This window comes from Sciurus carolinensis, chromosome 10 (genome assembly GCF_902686445.1).
Source record: "Sciurus carolinensis chromosome 10, mSciCar1.2, whole genome shotgun sequence".
NCBI classification, from domain to species: Eukaryota; Metazoa; Chordata; class Mammalia; order Rodentia; family Sciuridae; genus Sciurus; species Sciurus carolinensis.
This window is the reverse complement of record NC_062222.1, coordinates 79,106,502-79,126,588: the sequence shown is the minus strand read 5'-3', so window position 1 is coordinate 79,126,588 and position 20,087 is coordinate 79,106,502. Positions and strand designations below refer to the sequence as shown.

The 20,087-nt window shown below is 40.2% G+C and overlaps 1 protein-coding gene across 1 annotated transcript in view; it reads right to left on the bottom strand.

The window, feature by feature from the left end:
- The window catches only part of LOC124994247 (uncharacterized), a 90,582-nt gene extending 72,922 nt beyond the window's left edge, over window positions 1-17,660 (bottom strand). Inside the window, exons 1-2 of the mRNA XM_047566023.1 lie at window positions 17,594-17,660; window positions 16,726-17,069 (exon numbers count right to left, since the gene is read on the bottom strand). Coding sequence (XP_047421979.1) covers window positions 16,726-17,069; window positions 17,594-17,660 — 411 coding nt within the window. The remainder of the gene's footprint in view (window positions 1-16,725; window positions 17,070-17,593) is intronic.
- Between the last annotated feature and the right edge of the window lie 2,427 nt (window positions 17,661-20,087).

Here is a 20,087-nt window from a genome sequence, read left to right as displayed (position 1 = left end):
GGGACAATGTGATAAAGCCTGAGATAATGGCTGAAGTGGTATCCTTGAGCAATAAAATATCAGGATCTAGTGTACAAATGAAGGGGACAGCCATAGCGAACAATGTTGCTGGTCCATTCCTATTAACAAAAATGGTGATGAAGGAGATGTGCATACAGAAGTCCCAATGTGGTGGTGGGAACTTGAAGGATTGTCTTCTCACATCTGTTTTCTTGGTGAAATAGGAAGCAAAGTCAGTGTAGGTGATAGAGATCTTGGAAACTTCAGGAGTATAACAAAGTTATAAAATTGACCAGGGAACAAAAGAATGAATGGGGGGCTGGGGTTGTGGCTCAGTAGTAGAGCGCTCACCTAGCATGCATGAGGCCCTGGGTTCAATCCTCAGCACCACATAAAAATAAAATAAAGGTACTGTGTCCACCTACAATTAAAACAAAATGTTAAAAAAAAAAAAAAAAAAGAATGAATGGATTTGGGACTGCCAAGTAAATGAATTTAGGACTTCCAGGCATGTATTTAAACTGAGGCAAGCCACCTTCATCTCTGCAAGTAAAAATATGGAGTAGGTAGAGAACTCAATTTAACCAGGACTGGGGTTTTGCCAGTTAAGTGTGAGGAAGCGAGAGAAGAGCAATAGAGCTGAGATTTTATGCAAATAGCTGATTTTAATGTTGGTTCATGGATGTTAAGATGGGTTAGAGGGGAGTAAATACATAAAATGGGTGGAAAACAATGAACCATCTACAACTAAAAATAAAAACGATTAAAAAAAAAAGCTGGACCCAGATGGTGTGGTACTCTCCTGTAATCCCGGGAAGAGCTGGATCACAAGTTCAAGGCCAGCCTGGGCACCAAGGCAAGACCCTGTCTCAAAATAAAATAAAACCAAACAAACAAAAATTTTTGGAGTAAGAGTTTTAGAGGAAGTGGTCTGAAAAAAGTTAGGAGGGGAATGGAAATCAAAACCACAATGAAATATCACTTCACATTCAGTAGGTGGCTATAATAAAAATGACATAATAGTAGGTGTTGAGGAAGATGTAGAAAAATTGGATTCCTATACTTGGTTAGTATGATTATAAAGTGGTGCAGTGACTTTGGAAAACAATGTGGAAATTCCTTGAATGTTAAACATAAAGTTACCATGACCCAGCAATTCTACTCCTAGGTATAGGCCCAAGAGAAATAAAAACATATGTGCACTTAAAATGTTGTACATAATGTTTATAGCAGCATTGTTCATAATAACCCTAAAGTGGAAACAACCTTGATGTCCATCCACTGATGGATTGATAAAATATGGCACATCCATACAGTAGAATACTATGTGGCAATAAAATACATGTTACAATTTGAATGAATCTTGAAAACATGCTAAGAGAAAGATGCCAGCCACTTAAGGCTATGTATTGTATGACATAAAATATTCAGAAAGGACGGATTTATAAAGACAAATAGTAAAGTATTGCCTTGAGCTGGGAACAATGAGATGATGGGGTGGGGAATGGTGAAAGCTCATAGGTACAGTGCTTTTGGGAGAGAGTGATAAAAATATTCTAAAGTTGATTATGGTGATGGTTGTACAACCTCATGAATATACGAATAATCTTGAATTATGTATTTTAAGAGGGTGAACTTTATGATATCTGAATTGCATCATAAAGCTGTTACCAAAAATAAATAAATAAAGATGGTGGTCAGAGAGTGGGATGCTTCAAATTGAGATGAGGGAGAGTCTGCACTTTGGTAATGACAAGAGCTGCACTCTGGCTGTGGAAGTGAGTAAACAAGATGGCTTGTGGGAAGGAGTCGAGGGAGATGGGCTCAGCCACTGCGGGATCATCTAGGAAGTGATGGGCATCACCAAGACTGGTGGCAGGAATCATGTTGGCAAGAGGTCTGACAGCAAGTCAGGGGGTAAAAACCTCTAGGGAATGAGACGGGTAGTGTGAGGTTTCAGGTGACTAGAAGAAGGAAGCATAGCAGGGAGTCTGGTAGCAGGTAGTTCAAAACTAAGGTGTGTTTAGAGAAAATTCTGGAACCGGGGTATTTGTGAAGGACTTTAAATTATTCTTAAGAATTAAGGGCACACTGTACTTTTCCTTCCTTTATTTATTTACTCATACGGCATGTATTTTTTTTTTTTTCTGGTGCTTTTATCCACTCATGAGGTTGTCTCTGCTGATGCAGCCAGGTATGCTAGAGCTAACACTTGGTGACGAGAGCATCCAGCTGCTATATGACCATCTCTTTTTCAGCAACTTTCCCAAAACCTGTCGCCCTTGAAGAGAGTGGAGGGCTGTCCTGATCAGTGTGTCACCTTTCCTTGATCACAGCCCTCATACTGGCTGTCATTGTTCAATGACACCATCACAGTTTATGGCTTCAATATTTCAAGGAGTGGTTGCTGGCTGTTTTAGAATTAGGTGCGAAAGGGCTGGGGCTATAACTCAGTGATGGAGAGTTTGCCTAGCTAGCATGTGCAAGGCCCTGGGCTTGGTCCCTAGCACCACACACACACACACACACACACACACACAAGAATTGGATAGGAGCATTTATGATGGGCTCTGACTTATGACAGCTCTGGGTTTGAATTTTGTTGCTGCTATTTATAACTTTGTGAACTTGTACAACTTATTTAATCTTGCTGATGTTAGTCTGTATTTTGTTTGTTGACAAAACACCTTATATGTACTGGTGAAAATTCAAGGACACTCTGCAGGCCCAGCTCCTAAGAGATAGTAGGTGCAACCTGAAGTGTTGGTTCTCTTCCTTCCTCACTTTTCCCTTCCTTTGCTTTCTTGCTGATGGTACTTCTACTGTTGTATCCCTCACTCCCAGCATTTCCAGGGTCTGGCATCAGATCAGAAACATTCTTTTAGGGATGATTGAAATAACCAAGCCAGCTTCCAAGCTGAAAGAGTCACTTGGTCACTTACTTTAACGTGCCATGTTATACTTCTCAAAGTGTTTTATAAAATATTTCTAATCTTACCATTTAAATAAGTGGTTTAAAAAAGAGACATCAGTTTTCCTACCTTATGAAGGAGAATAGAAAAGACTGAACATAACCTTAACATTCATTGGACAATATATGAATTGACATTTTTCAAACTGTTTTATATGCATTAATTTTTTTAATCTTCATAACAATCCTATGAAGTACTATTAACTTTATCTCACAGGAAGGGAAACAGGCACAGAGAGATAAATAACTTGTCGAAGTTCACATAACTTCCGAGCTTGGGCAGGATTTGAAGCCCACAGTCTGGTTGCATGGCTTAACCACAATGTGGCCTCGGATATAAGTAAACATGTCATCTTGGGTCTACATCGTGAAGGGCTCCTTTTGCCAGTTACAGCTCAGGCGTCTTTCTGGCCTCCAGAATCTCATGCATCTTGTAGAAACTGTCAGTTCACGGTGGAGACTAATAGAACAGGGAAGCTACCTTTGAGAGGAGGGGAGTCTTGCATCTCTCCTTGTGAGATTTATTACCCTGAATCCTTCCAGCACAGCCACCCCTGAGAATTCTTTTGCAGAGACAAAGAAGTTGGGACTTCTGAGATAATAGTATTAACAACCACCCTTATCACATTTCAACCCTGCTTATTGCACACCACCTTCCAGTATTAATATTAAAACCATAATGACACAACCGTGAAATCTTTTGACATCATAAATCTAAAAGTATTGGGGAAACTTTGAGAAACAAATCATTCAAGAGAATAAAATCAATCTCATGATTCTCTGGCTTGTGTGAACTTTTCCTTAGGAAGCAGAATATCTAGCTTAAGATCAAACTATTAGGCACTCATCTTAGAACAGATCTACTTTTTCACATTGTAGTCTCTTTACTCAGTGCTAGAGACCTCATAGCTAAGTGTTGTTGGTAGGGTGAGAGATAATCAACAGATGGTCATTTAAAATATAAAGAGATGCTCACTGGGTGTCATGGCACATGCCTGTAATCCCAGAGACTCAGGAGGCTGAAGTGGGAGGATCACAAGTTCAAGGCCAGATCTGAGCAACTTAGTGAGACCTATCTCAAAATAAAAAATAAAAAAGGCTAGGGATGTACCTTAGTGGTAAAGTGGGTTCCATCCCCTGTACTTCCAAGAAAAAAAAAAAAAAAAAAAAAAAAAAAAAAAAATATATATATATATATATAGAGAGAGAGAGAGAGAGAGAGAGAGAGAGATTTGAGAGATTTGCCATTTTTCTTCTCATTGCCACTCACTTTAGTTTGTAACCACTGGAATTTCTCCCAGACCAGAAATAGGGGAAACTAAAGCCTGATTATTTAAATATGTCAATAACTTTGATATAAATCTGATGAAAAAAGAGTTGGAATTTGTTAGCTAAAATGAGATGGGAATGTACATGTTTGTGTGTGCCAATGTGCATATTTAACCATGAGTTCTATTTCTATTTCTATTTGGTAATAAAGTGGACTTTATGTATCTCTAAAGTACTTGAAGTACGCAAGCAATTTGTAGATTTTGTTTATTTTCCAAAGACACAGGCTCTCTATGATGAAGTTAGTGAAAAGAAGTTCTCTCCTTCTCTTATTTGTAATATGTTCATATATACATAAAAAATAAATGTTCTAGCCTGTAATCCCAGCGGCTCAGAGGGCTGAGGCAGGAGGATCGTGAGTTCAAAGCCAGCCTCAGCAAAAGCAAGGCACTAAGCAACTCAGGGAGACCCTATCTCTAAATAAAATACAAAATAGGGCTGGGGATGTGGCTCAGTGGCAGAGCGCTTGCCTAGCACAAGTGAGGCACTGGGTTCGATTCTCAGCACCACATATTAAAAAAAAAAATGAATAAAATAAAGGTCTATAAACATCTAAAAAATTTTTAAAAAAAGAAATGTTTTATACATATATATGTTACATATGCAGAATATATTATACTTCCATGAATAAATACAGCAGAATTTAAGTTCTGAAAACATTGTGATTTAAATAGAAACAAATAAGGGCAGTTCAGAGATTTTTTTCTTAGGAATATGGAGGAAAAAAACATGCTAAATTGCCTGAAAATATTTGTGGTATGGTGTAAAATACAAATAAATACCTTTAAATTAAAAGAAAGTGCCTGCCTTAGTCTTTGATCTGAATGGAGTGAAAAGAGGGGATCTTAATAACTTAAATTACAGGTTTTTTTAAGTATTTTTTTTAGTTGCAGATGGACACAATACCTTTTTTTTTGTTTATTTAGTTTTATGTGGTGCTAAGGACCGAACCTGGTGCCTCACACATGCTAGGCAAACACTCTCCACTGAGCCACAACCCCAGCCCACAGGTTTATTTTTGGCTCATTCTATATGTCCATGATGTATCTGCAGGACAGCAGCTCATTTTCCTACTCAGACACTAGCTGACAGAGGGACCAGCATGTCAAACATCATTAGTCACAGAGGGAAAGGAAACAGGGAGAAGTGTAGGTGACATGCTTCTTCTGCTCAAAACACACTGAGCAGAAATAGTTTCATGGTTCCATCCAACAGCACAGGTTCCAGCCTAACACTCAGCAAAAGAGCATTTCCCCTGTAGCCAAGGCGGAAAGCCAGGAATACCTACTTGCTGAAGAGCATTAATGACAGCTTTGTGTTCATTTGGCATTTAGCATGCATTATGGTTTAGATTTGGAAATGTTTCCCCAAAAGCTCATGTTTTGGAGACATGGTCCCCAGTATAACAAGGTTCAGAGGCGAGGCTTTTAGGCAATGATGAGAGCTGTAACTTTGTCAATGAATCAATTCATTTAATGGATTAATTTGAATGAACTACTGGGTAGTAATATAGGCAGATGAGGCATGACTGGAGGAAGTGGGTCACTGCGGACATGCTCTTAGGAATTTCTATTTTGTCCGGGGCTTCTCTACTTAAGTTCTCGTTCTCTCTCTCTCTCTCTCTCTCTTTCCTTCCTGGTTGCCCTTCCACCATGTCGTTCTGCCTCACTCAGGTCCAGAGCAATGGAGTCAACCAACCATGGACTGAAACTGTGAGCCAGAATAACTTTTTCTCCTTTAAGTTGTTCTTGTCAGGCATTTTGGTCACAGTGACAAAAACTAACTGACATAGCATGGGACACTGTTAAGCTAAACACAAAGCAATTTAGAAAGACTGCTCTCTATCTTCTTTGATTTCTTAGTAGCCAGTATGGGCTTGCGTCCTTTCTTTCTTTTTCTTTTTTAATTTTTATTTTTAAAAAAATTGACTTGAGTCCTTTCTAATAGTAGATTTCAATACCATTATTTCCAGTTCTCCACAATGACTTCCTGTTTTTATATTATGCACCAGGACTTTTCTATCAAAGCATGTTTTTGCTGTGCTTTGGCCACCAAGAAGCTTAGAGTCAGATTTGCACTATAGTCTTTATTATCTGCAAACAGTTAGTACCAAAAGAAGTTTGTTTAAGGGAATTTACTAAATGTATTTACTTTTTGCAGTATTGGGGATTGGGGTAAGCATCAAGTGAATGAAGACACAGAAATTTCCCATCACCTAGCAAGGGTTCTATAGATGTGCTTTATGAATTGCATGGTTTTATTTAATAAATTTAATATTTTTCTGTTTCTGCCACAATACTTACATTAGCAACTGCAGAGAACAAGGGGAAGAAATTTATTGGGAAGAGGAGAGAGATCATTTTCTTCAAGTCAAAGAACAAGACTTGAAGGTAGTGCTGTAACATTAAGCTACATTCCCAGTCCTTTTTATTTTTATTTTGAGACAGGGTCTCATTAAGTTGCCTAGGCTTGCCTTGAACTTGTGATCCTCCTGCCTCAGTCTCCCGACACCGGTGTTACAGGTGTGCACCACTGCATCTGACTGGGAATTCACTTTAAATCAAGGACCAAAAATGATTTTGGATTTTTTTTTATAAAGTTGCAAATCAAGACAAAAGACTATGAAAATAAGCTGATTTAATCTTCCTTAAAAAAAAAAAAAAACTACAAATAAATTCTCAGAATGAAGAATGTAATCAGGTTGACAGTCTGGATTCTAATTTCTGTACAAAAATTTAAGATAACTCAATGGTTTATGTTTTGCCTTATTCGAAAGATATTCAAGTCAACTAAACCTTTGATTTGCATCTTATTTGTTTGTGGTGTTGGTTGTTTGACTTCACACGCCCAGGCAGACTGTAGAGACCTTGACAGGACAGCAGATGAGACTCAACTGCCAGTGCTGTTTGAGTGTGGCCTCATTTTGTGACTGGTCTGTCGGCCAGTGCATATTTTTGAGTTAGGAAGACTTGGCCTCTCATGAAACCTTGTAACTGTGGAGACCTGGACAGTGACTACCCAGCTCGATAATGAGAGCCCCACATGTATATTTCGTGCAATCATTCTTACCCTTGTTTTTTTATTTTATTACTGTCCCCTCTTTTACTCAGGTTCCTCAACTATTTCCTTTCCTCTATTTCTAAGGAGTTGCCTCCCATCTTGAGGCAGGAAATAAATAGACAAAAACAAATACTGACAACTTAATTTTTAATTACCCCCAAACTTGTTTTTTTAGCATCAACTATCTCAGGGAATACAGGATCTGTGACCTTTTCTCAAAGCAGTGAGGAAATCTGAGTGACCTGGTTGCTTCGGTGAAGCTTGACATGATCCTACCTTTGTGTTCCTTCCTCCAGTGAGCAGTAAATCAAGAACTTCAGCATGTCTTGGTTTTCCAGGGCCACAGCTCATGTGACTATTATATAGGGTGTCACCGGCTAACTTCCTGCCCTGGGACCTCTCTCTGAAACAAAAACTTCCTTCCGAAGGAGAGACTGTCTCCTCTTTCATTTATAAATCAAGTTATCTCTTATTCTTTGACTTGAAGAAAATGATCTCTCTCCTCTTCCCAGAAAATTTCTTCCCCTTGTTCTCTGCAGTTGCTAATGTAAGTATTGTGGCAGAAACAGAAAAATATTAAATTTATTGAATAAAGCCATGCAATTCATAAAGCACATCTATAGAACCCTTGCTATGTGCTGGGAAATTTCTGTGTCTTCATTCACTTGATGCTTACCCCAGCTCTCTCTGGTTTGTCTTCTTGGTTCCTTATTTAGAGTAGAAATCCAGATGTTCAGAGTAAATGCATATTTTGCCTAAGATCACCCTCTTTGGAGATTGGACTTCAGACCCATGTGGTCTGAGTCCAGAGCTCCCACTTTTTATACATGACATTGCCTCAATCTCTCTTCTTTTGCTTCCCATCCAGGTTATGAAAATTGGAAAAGAGTAACATACCACCTATCTAAAAAGTAACAAAAGTGTTTATGTAATTTTTAATATCAAGTGGTATGTATGTATTAAAAAACTATGGAATTTTCTGTTGGTCATCTTGAATGTGATAAAGATGCATTTCTGTTTGCAAGGCACGGTCTCAGCATGATGGAGGACATGCAGCATTATCCACACTTTATATAGATGAGGGGCCTAACCTGGGTCCTGTAGGTGAAAGGGACAGAGTTGGGGTTGGAGCACAGGATTCCTGATGCCCTGCCTGCTGTTCATTCTGCTGCCACAATACATAGTATTTTGTGACCCAGTAAAGGAATCTTCTACCACATAAGTCTAATGATTTGGGGTTAGCTGAGAGCAGGTAGGGACATGGGAGGAATCACATCTGTACCCTTGAGCCACTCAGTGCAATTCACTGAAATGCTTCTTTGTATTTTAAGACCCAGCAGTTGGTTCTGGGTTTCCCCCACAAATGCTGGTTAGTTTCATACAACCTGAGAACCAGAAATAGATCATGGGAGGAACTTTCATTTATTTTACTTAATTTCATTGTCCCTGCATTATGTATGGTTCAAAACCAACAATGTGCACCAGGTTATCTGTAGTGATCATTTCCAGAGAGTAAAAAGCAATACTTGAACAGCGTTGTTCAAGAGATTCTTAATGTATTTCTTCATCTACTTATCTTTTTTATCTTTCTATATTCTACTTATTGCCTTAGTACCATTATTACACTAACAGAGAGTGTATTTCTCCTCAAACCATCAACAGCAAATAAGTTGTAGGTTATGTTGTGTTAACTATGAGTCCTTGAACACCCCCTCCCTCCCTGTGCTCCTGCCTAGTCATCAGGGAACAAAAATAGTCGGAAAAGGAAATTCAGTCATTCGAGAGTTTAGAAATAATGTGCAAGTGAAATTCACTTGTGGTAGATCTCTGCAGGATAAATTTGATTTTAATTAAACTCCAGATAGAACTGCAAATGGCATATGTAAATAGAAGTCATTATGGGTTCAGTTTTCTGTAGCAAGGCCATCTCCCTGCCCCAGGGTAGTGTATGCCAAAAATTTTTTTTTCTCAAGAGTAAGCTGAGAATTCTGTTGGACCTGTAAGCCCCTATAATAGGTTCGGAGTTCTTAGGATCCCTGAAAGACAAAGATCAGCACACAGCAGTGTGGGGTGTCAGGTCTCTGAGGCACTTGAAGGATTAGGCAGACAAGTGAAGAAGTATTAGTGTACAGAAAAAGATCTGGAGGATTCGCAGAGGCTGGAGAATGTGGGCTTTGAAATCAGAATCTGAAATTCCATTCCCACCTCTCATTTTACTGACTGTGCAAACTTGAACAAGGTGTTTTGCTCCTCTGAACCTTAGTATTCTCATTTACATAAAAAAGCAATTAACTGGGTGTAGTGACACAACCCCTGGAATCCCAGTGACCTGGGAAGCTGAGGCGGGAGGCTGAGGTAGGAGGATTGCAAGTTTGAGGCCAGCCTGGGCAATGTAGCCGAGAACCTCAGCAACTTAGTGAGACCCTGTCTCAAAATAAAAAATTAAAAGTTCTGGGGATGTAGCTCAGTGGTAGGATGCCCTGGGTTGCATCCTGAATATGAAAAAGGGGGGGATAATAATAATCTTAAGGGGACTTTGTAATAATAAAAACGATACCATAAACTCATTGGAACGTGAAACACTCAGCAACTGGTAGCTGCAATGACGAGCTACAGTAAATATTGAGTGCCCACTGCTCTATTTCCCACGCTGTCCTAGGCACTGGAGATACAATAGCCAGGGGATACAATAGCAAACCAGACAGATGTAAGTCTCTGCTCCCATGGGGCTGGCATTCCAAGGGGAGACAGACAAGAAGCAAGACACATAAGTAAAATATATGTCATGAATTACGTGCTGAAGAAATTAAAATTGGGGAGGAAGATAAGTAGCATTAGGGGAGGTTAAAATTTAGAGGTGCAGAGCTAGGCATGGTGGCACACACCTGTAATCCCAGCAGCGTGGGAGCCTGAGGCAGGAGGATTATGAGTTCAAAGCCAGCCTCAGCAATTTAGCGAGGCCCTAAGCAACTCAGTGAGACCCTGTCTCTAAATAAAATACAAAAAAGGGCAGGGGATGTGGCTCAGTGGGCTAGTGCCCCTGAGTTCAATCCCCATTACCCTCCACAACAAATTTAGAGGTGCAGGGTTGGGGTGTAACTGGATGGTAGAGCACTTGCCTGGAGTGCCTGAGGTTCTGGGTTAGATCCCTAGCCCTGCTCACCCCCACCCTCTCAAAAATTCTAAAGGAATAGGTAGGAAAGTCTTCTTCCAGCTTTTACCTATTTAAATTTGGATACAGACCTGGTTGGTGGAGTTGAGGGAGAAAGTCAGATGATTACCTGGGGAAAAGCATGCTAGGCTGAGGCACGGCAAGTTGCCTGTGAGGACTGTGAGGCAGGAGTGTCCCTGACATATTCCACATGCCACTAGGCGGTCAGGGGCTGGCACTGAGCAAGCATGGGCCGAGCAGCACTCGTCACAGAGCCAAGGGGCCCCAATCCAGCAGCGCCCGTGATGCACAGGGATGACTGGTTTCTACTCTTGAGTGTGGCAACAAGGGTCGTGAGAAGGGGCATGACCTCATCTAGTTGAAGTGGTAATAGGTTGTTAGCTTGCCACCGATCACATGCTGGTGATCAAGGTAATGTGAGTGGCTTGCTTGGAAAGATGGAAGACAGGGCTGGGGAGGCAGAGTGGAGGCGTTTGGATCTGGAGAAGCACAACATTGGCCCAGTCCCCAAAGGGCAACTTCATTCTTCCTCATTTTGACTGAACCAGAAGGGTTAAGAGGGCAGGAAAGTGATGGGCTGGCACCCTGCTCCTCACAGCACTACATCCAGCTGCTGCCATGGGCACACAGAACTCTCCCTTTTTTGCCTACACCTGTATTTCAAATGAACTCTTATCACAGCACGTAAAACCTGGTGCTTGCGTGCGTGCTTGCTTGCTTTTTCTTTTCTTTTTTTTTTTCTTTCTTTCTTTTTTTTTTTGGAATTTACCCCAGAGGTGCTTTACCACTGAGTCACATCCCCAGCCCTTTTTATTTTTTATTTTGAGACAGGGCCTCACTGAATTGCTGAGCCCGGCTTCAAACTTGTAATCCTCTGGCCTCAGCCTCCCAAGCCGCTGGGATTAGAGGTGTGTTCCACAACCCCCTCCCCCCACCGGCCTATGTTTATTTCTTTAAGGTCAGTTGCTCCAATATGTATTTAATAAATCTTTATTGGTCACCTATTATGTGCAGGCCCTATAGTAGGTTCTAAATGTGTGTAAAATATTATAAATAGTTTTAAAAACACACACCAACCCCTCACATATCAGAAAAAGAACAATGAATCATCAAAAAAAAAATCAGCTTATTATGTGTGGATAAATTTAGTATTTGAGAGGGAGAAAGCACGCTTATGGTTTAGGCTTCACTGTGTGTTTTCACATCTTCTCCTTAGTTTGTAGTTTGGGATTTCCCACCCAGTTGTACCTGGTGTGTTATCTGAAGTCATTTAACCTGTTGACAGTCACATTCTTGGAATAAGTAAATTCTACACAGGTGAAATTGAACAAATAATGCCACTGACCTCTTTAGCTGCTCAAGTATTGGTCCAAAGGTTTAAAATAATAAACTTCATTTCTCACTGAATCCTGTTGACAGACAGGATCAGCAGGGTGCAAGATTAGAAAGAGTAGAATTCTCTTTGATGAATAGGTCAGGAAGATTATTGTTAAATATTTTGTAAATATGCTTTTTAAAAAAATGTCATAACAATGATTTTAGATAAACTTCGAGAACAATCAACATCAACCTAAGTCAGCTTCAGGACATTGCAATCAATTGTGCTGTTACCAGGGCATCCATGAAAGCACATCAACATTTTAATTTATCACTTGTGGTAATATATGGTGACAACATTATAGATTAAGGTAAGTCATAGCCTTGTTCTAGCCAGGATCTTCAACTTGCTTGGCAACCAGGTTTAACACTGAGTGGCCAACAAATAGCAAATCCACTGACCCTGGTGCAACCAAGTGGAAAGGTGGGGGTGGGGTACAGCAGCGGTGAAGAAGGCAGGTGGGGGTCCTAGGTAATCCACACACAGGGACAGCAGCTTCAACCCAGATAGCTGAAATGAAGTAGGTGAGGGGTCTCCTGTTCACTAGAAATTGCTTGACCTCCCAGGAAGACTTGTTTATATGCATCGATCAGAGGGCTTTTGAGAAGAATCCAGTCTTGTTTGTATCACCAGGCTCTCTGACATGCCACAGGGAATGTGTATTTTCTTAAAAATACACAGATGTGAAATATACTAAAAACATACTAGAATGTGAACTCTAGGAAAGAAGAGAGTATGGTCTGTTTCCTTCATTGACATATCCCCAGTGCCTGACAATGAGAGATGCTCAAAAAATATTTATAGAATGAATGGAACAAGGTATTCCAAGTCTCTAACTTTAGGAGTTTAAAACTTAAAAGAAGAGACAGGGCATGATCTGAAATACCCATGACAAAGGTGGTGACTAAGGCTTGTCTCAGACAGAAAGAAATCAGGAGAGAGAGGGAGAGAGATATGAATTCAGTCTGGGATATAAGGAGAACATGTGTAATAGAAGAAGGGTTTAGAAGGGGGAAAAAAGGAGGAAGAGGAAACAAGAAACTGAAAATATAGGATAGGAGTTTGTGTGAAAGATCAGTGTTGGAGAAAAGAATTAAAAGTTATCTATGGTCATAATTCAAATCCTGAGACAGCATGAGTCACTGAGAAAGTATGGAGAGATGTGAGAATCCAAACATGTAGTCGGGGCAGGTGGTGGGCTCAGAGGTAGTGCACTTGCCTAACATGCTGGGCTCCATTCTCTGCAAGGCAAAAACTAAGCAGGTAGTAAGTGCCAGCTAGTATGTGATAAATGCCGTTTCCAAAAAATCATCCCAATCCTCACTTTCTCAGTTTCATCAATTGACTTTGAAAAGGTAAGCCTTTTATACCTAAAAGGTTAGTGCAACAGGAGCTTGTGAGAAACTCTATAAATACAGGTTACAGAAATCGTTGATGAGAACAGTGAACAACAGTGAAATTGTGACATTCTTCCTCCTGTTTGCATTCACATTAAATCCATCATAAGGACATGATAATAAGCTATACAATGAGCTTTCTTGACTTCCTTTTTCATATAAGGAGTTGATCATACATATCCTAGATCTCATTTTATCAAAATTGTTGACAGATAATGCAAAGGGAATTCAGTTTTACAAACCGCACCTTGAGCAGAACCACATCTATTGTGTTCCACCTTGTACCCCAACTTTAATCTCTATACCTGCTCAGTAAATGTTTTGAATGAAGGAACCAATATTTTCGGAGGAGGTCCTATGTGCTAAGCTCAGGGGAGGCATTCTGCCAGAAGTAAAGAGGAAGTCAAGAGTTCACAGTTCAAGCTGGTCAGGGAACAGGCATCAGGCATAGACGTAAATAACTTTGCCCAAAGGTGGTGTGATAACCACATCTGCAAGTTAAAGTAGTATCAAAATAATAAATTATTTCAAGGTCACATTGTAGTTTATATATTATTTGAAATGGAGGGGATCAGAGAAGGAATTATTATTTGAAATGGAATCAACGGGAGTGATTACTTCTTTCTTTTTGCAGTACTGGGAAACAAACCTAGGGTCTCTTACATGCTAGGCAAGTGCTCTACCACTGAGCTACATCCTCAGTCCAAGAGTTTACTTTTTAAAGGACAGAATGCAGGGGCAAGGAAGTGAGGTGGGTACTGATGAAAGGCCTGGAAAGCTTTAGAGGAGATGGAATTTGAACTTGACCTCAAAAGATGGGTAGTAATTATAGCTAAACTTTATTGAATACATACTATGAGTCAGTCACTGTTTAAGCACTTTATCTGCATGAACTCATTTAATCTTCACAATATATGTGGTTAAGTACTATCATTTTACAGAAGAGGAAATCCAGGAAAAGCAAGGTTTAATAGCCTCCTCAAAGACACACAGCTATTAAGAAGCAGGGCCATATGGTCTGGTTCCAGAGCACCCACTCTTGACCATTATAGCATACTGCAGCTTTTGTAGGTGTCTAAGAGGCCAGCCGAAGGTGGAGAAATCCAGGCAGGAGAAAAACCTGAGCAACTGATATAGAGGCCTGGATGTTAGAGTGTGCTCAATACGTAAGAGCAGTAGTGAATTCGCAGAAGGTGGGCAGTGAACTTTAATAGGATAAGATGCACAGAAAGGCAGGAAGAAATGACCATCAATACAGAATGGCTAAATACACCAAGATATTTTTACACCGTACAATATCATGCAGTGAATAACCAAGATGTTATTATGGTTATTTTATTACTGGCAATATCTTCATAATATATGGTATATAAAAACAATAGCTACCACTTTTGAGGTCTAACAGTAAACCAGCTGCATCTAACAATGCATGTGGTATACATCATTAATGCTCACTGTAGTTCTTCTTTTAATTTTTTTTTTTTTTTTTTTTTTTTTTTTTTAGTTGTAGGTGGACATAATATCTTTATTTTTTTTGTGGTGCTGAGAATCGAACCCAGTGCCTCACATGTGCCAGGCAAGTGCTCTACCACTGAGCCACCACCCCAGCCCCCTCACTGTAGTTCTGCTAGGTGCTTAATATGGTTAGTCCCATTTGTAGATGAGGAGGCGGAGGCTCAGAGAGAATTCGTAACTTCCTCTCAGCTATCTGACTTCTCAGACTCTTAATTACCTCACTTTAATGCCTCTCATCAAGTGTGAAAAGAGGCTTGAGGAGGTATGTGATGTGGGATGTCATTTTTGTGAAAAGGAGAAAAAAATACACATGAAATGCATAAACTGAACAGCAATCAGTGGTTATCTTTAGAGAGTAATACGGATGAAACAGGGCTAGGGTCCTATATCCTTGTCCTCTTACACACATTGTGTGATGTTCTCAGCCTCCAAAATAAATAAATATAAAATAATTTAATAACAAAACAATAGAAGTGTTAATTTTAGTGAGTTATTTCAGTTATTAAAATAAAAGTTAGACAAGGGCCAAATTTATAAATTTAAACTATTTTATATCATTAAAATCATATATATTGTTAATTGATCTGATCTAAGATATCTTTTTTAAACTTTATTCATTCATTTATTTGTTTATTTATTTATTTATTTGGCGCTGAGGATCAAACCCAGTGCCTCACACATACCAGGCAAGCGCTCTGCCACTCAGACACAACCCCAGCCCTATCTTACATATCTTAAGACCTATTGAAGATTTTTAAATATATGGGCAATTCTGGAAAATAATTCTCCAAAAAAGAAAATATGAATCAGTTTCTTCTTCCCTTTTATCGTTATTGACATCCCGCTAGTATTAACATATGGGCACTGGATCGGGCTTTATTTACCTCTATTTATTCCCAGAGCATATCATCAATTTCTAACATGCTATATCAGTGACATATTTCTTATATTTGTCATTTGCTTCTTCTCCAGAACCTGTTAGTCTAAACACCAGAAGAACCAAGGTTTTTTCCTGTTTTATCCACTATTAGAGCCCAAACAGCAAAACAATTTCTGGAATAATACAGGTGTTGAATATCCTTGTTGAATGAATTATAATTTATTTTATTATTTTTATTGTATTACTTTATTTTTAGAGCAGTTTTAGGTTATGGTAAAATTGAACAGAAGGTACAGTGATTTTCTATATATCTCTTGTTCCCACACGTACTTAGCCTCTCCCACCATTGACAACAGTGCCGAGGTGCTACATTCGCTGCGGTGGCTCCATTGGTCCATCATAGGTTACAGCAAGATTCACTCCTGGTGTTGTACCTTCTGTGGGATTTGACAAATGTACAATGACATGTATCTACGTTACAGTATCACATCGTTTTATTTACCTAAAAAACCTCTGTGTTCCACCTGTTCATTCCTCCCTCTCCTCAGTTCCTTAAAACCAAGGATCTTTTTACTGTTTCCAGAGTCTAATGTAGTTGGAATCATAGGGCATGTAGCCTTTTCACATGGCTGCTTTCATTTAATCAAGTGCTTTTAATGTTCCTCTATTTCTTTTCATGGCTTGATAACTCATTTCTTTTTAGTGCTGAATAAATTCCATTGTCTGTACCACTTTACACATCCAGTGAATTTTAATTTGGGGCCAAAAAATGAGATAAAAAGAACTCAACCTCTAAAAGAAAGGACAAACCAACAAACAAACATTTGCTGCAAGCGCAGCAGTTGCTGGGAGTTGGAGATGTAAGAGGGGAGTATTTCCTGAGTGCCCTGAGATAATGGTCTTTGGATGCAAATACCTTCATTGATCTGTTCAGCTAATATTTGTGAGCACACTCTGGGTAGTCGGTGCTGAGTGCTGCAGGGTATGGAAAAACAGAAGCCTGTCTGCCTTCTAGAAGCTTACCCTCTGGTTGGTCAGAGCCAGTTTATCAGACTCTGCAGGAGTCCAGACAGGCCCTGGGACAGTCAGTTGGACCCCAGGCTGGTGGAAGCTCACTTTTGGTTCTCTCATCTCTCTGAGCAGATTGAAGAAGGGGGAAAAGCTGACTTGGTGACCACCAAACTCCAAGCTGGGGACGAGGTTGTCCACATCAATGAGGTCACACTGAACAGCTCCAGAAGGGAGGCCGTCTCCCTCGTGAAAGGATCCTACAAGACTCTCAGACTGGTGGTGCGCAGGTAGGTGGGCACTGGCCCCCACATTTCCTCCTACCACCTCACTCCGCCTCCCCACTGATGGGGGTAAGGCTGGGGAATTTCAAGGTTGGCAGCTTGTCTTTAAACCTGTGTAGGGGGTACTTGTGCCTTTTTCCTTTTCTTTCTTCTTGCCCATCTTGTGGCCCATGAGGAGAAAGCAAAGGCATTTAATTGTGGTAATCATTACACAATGTACATATATAAGTCATTAAATTGTACATCTTGAATAGCTATTGTTTTGTTAGTTATACTGCAGTAAAGCTGGGGGGGAGGGTGAAGTTCAACCTTCTCTAGAAGATAATAGGGAAGATTAAGTGTACCATTCTACATGTTAACAAAAGATATTCCTGATATTATTTATATTATTATTGGCCAACACTAGACATAGGCCCATTCCTCTGGGTCAAGATTTGAGTAAATCAAGTAGTCGTTTCAAAATGTAGTGGTTTTTGAAACAGATGGATAGAAAGACTCAGAATTATTAGGCTTGTTCCCTGTGTCCAAAAGAGTGTTGAAGGTGTGAACTTACCTTGGCATTGAAACCTAAAGTCCAACTTGAGAACACTGGTGTTTACCCGTTGAAGGCCAATAGTGGAATCCACACTCCTGATATGTTTTGACAGGACTCAAGTATAGCGTCATCTCCGGAAAGGCTTTCCCATTTCCCTGCTGTGAAGAGTGGTTATGCTGCTTTCTAGATATGCTGTATAGTTGATGGTGAAGTGAGGTTTAAACTACTTCAAAGGGAACCTTTGGAAACAGACAGTTTTGATGTTGGAATCTGGCTGTTATGGTTTGGATGTGAGGTGTCCCCCAAAAGTTCACATGTAAGACAATGCAGGAAGGTTCAGAGGAAAAATGATTGGGTTGTAAGAGTCTTAACCCAATCAGTGAATTAATCCCTGGTGGGATTAATTGAAGTGGAGGGTGCAGCTGAAGGAGGTGGGAATTGGGGTGTGGCTATGTATCTGGAGAGCGGAGTCTCTCTCTGCTTCCTAATGATATAAGCTGCTTCCCTCTGCCATGCTCTTCCACCATGATGATCTGTCCTAGGAATGGAGCCGGCCTTCTATGGACTAAGACCTCTGAAACTGTGAGTCTTCAAATAAACCTTTCCTCCTCTATAATTGTGCTGGTCAGATCATTTAGTCACAGCGGTGAAAAAACTGACTTAAAACACTGGCCTTGTCATTTGCAAATTGTGTGACCTTGGGCCTCTGTAAACTTCCATTCCTCATTGGTAATATGGAAATAATTCCTGCCTCAAAAGAGCACTATAAGGATTTTACTAAATAAAATTTAAGCACATAGTATATGGGCAATATTTCATCATTATTATTCTGGACAGGGTTAGAGAGAGGTTTGTGGTAACACGGAGGAGCATTGCCATATTACCAAATATGCTGGCTGCCTGGTTATCTGAAAGCTCCCCTTTCATTCCATTTAGCGACTGGTACACCAGCCTTATAGGTCTAAAACTAGTTACGACTGTCCCAGAGGGCATGAAGTTTAGGTTTGTTAAGTCACATTGTCCAAGCTCATAGGAAACTGAAGAATGCCAATGCCTTAACTTAGTTGGAGAAAGACCACTCTAAGTGGGAAAAATATTTTGAATGGACCAAGAATCAGCATACTTCATCCCTACAGGAAAACAAAACAGGAAGCCTAGGTATGGTCAGGCATTGGCGTGATGAACTGTCTCAGAGTGAAGAGCATGGACCTGTGGGTGCCAGTGTATGCTGGCATCCTTTCTGCTGGCCAAATGGCTCATCTGCCTATTGGAGACGAGTCTGCCAAGCAGCCCAGATGCTTCCATAAGCGAGTCAGGGCCTCTCTCCTCTGGGCCCCAGAGAATCATGCTACTAAAGGGCTCCTCTCCATTCTCATTTCTTCTGTGTGTCAACACCAAATCCCCTTTCTGATTGACACATTCTTTCTTTAGATATGCTAATGAAATCGATAAGGTTACTGAGCAGTCTTGCACTCTCTGCTTCTGGTGTGGGAAACATTTTGTCTCTAAGATGCCCTTTTGAATATGTCTTATCTCATCTATTATGTGTTGATTTTTATAGTTGAACTCTCAGAGTCTGAGGAAAAGGAAACTGCCTACTTCACACAATCTTAGGGACAGGGATTCTGAGCATGCTTCAGGAGACTCTGGACATTCCTGCCCTACCTTTCAGAATCCCAGTAGAAGCCACTTCACTCTGGATTAACCTGGCTTTGTATTAGCAGAGTTGTCATTGCCCAAGAAGCCTTACCTTTATATCTTGGCACACATCATTGTCCTGAGATTTCATTTCCTTTGATTTAATTCTTGAAAGAATGACTTGTGATATTTCATTCATTTGCTTTCTTTTTTTCTAAGTGATCTCTGTATTCCAAATAAAATAAGAATAGAATGACCCCCTGCAAACATAATAGAGGGAGGGTAGGTCTGTTTCCTGGAGAAATCATTTGTAAAGTCAAAATTTGTATGACAGCAGCCCTGGTTCTACCTACCTCTTTTAAGATTATTTTGGATGGGCGAAGGTAACATCTCCTGGCTTCCATATATAAAAATGCCAAGAATGCAGAGCAGAGTAGAGGTGTTTACATACATTTTGGGGGTATCTTACCCAGTGACTAAAAACAATCAAAAGTAGAAAAAGGCTACGGTGACAAGAGAAATGCAAAGTCTCAAGTGAGTTGTGGGTCAAAGACCTTTGCAATTCCGCTGACCCATAAAGAGGGGAAGGCTTAGCCCTCCAGAGGAGGAGGGAGCCAAGAGGCAGGGTGGCTGCTGCCAGGGGAATGTGGCTGAGGCTTGGTGCACAAAGAAAGAAGGTCCACAGCTGGTGCTGGATAAATGAAGAAGAAATGATCAAATAAGTGGGTCAAAGAAAAGACCTTGCAAAAGGAAAATAAACATCTTCCAGTTGGAGGAAAGCCTTTGTGGCTTGCAAGGACAGTACAAAGGACATTAATTAGGAAAGCAGACATGGACACGAATAGGTCAATACTCCAGATCTCCTCTGAAATCAACAGAGAGACTTTATTTGGCAGATATGTATAAAATACTTGTCTAAG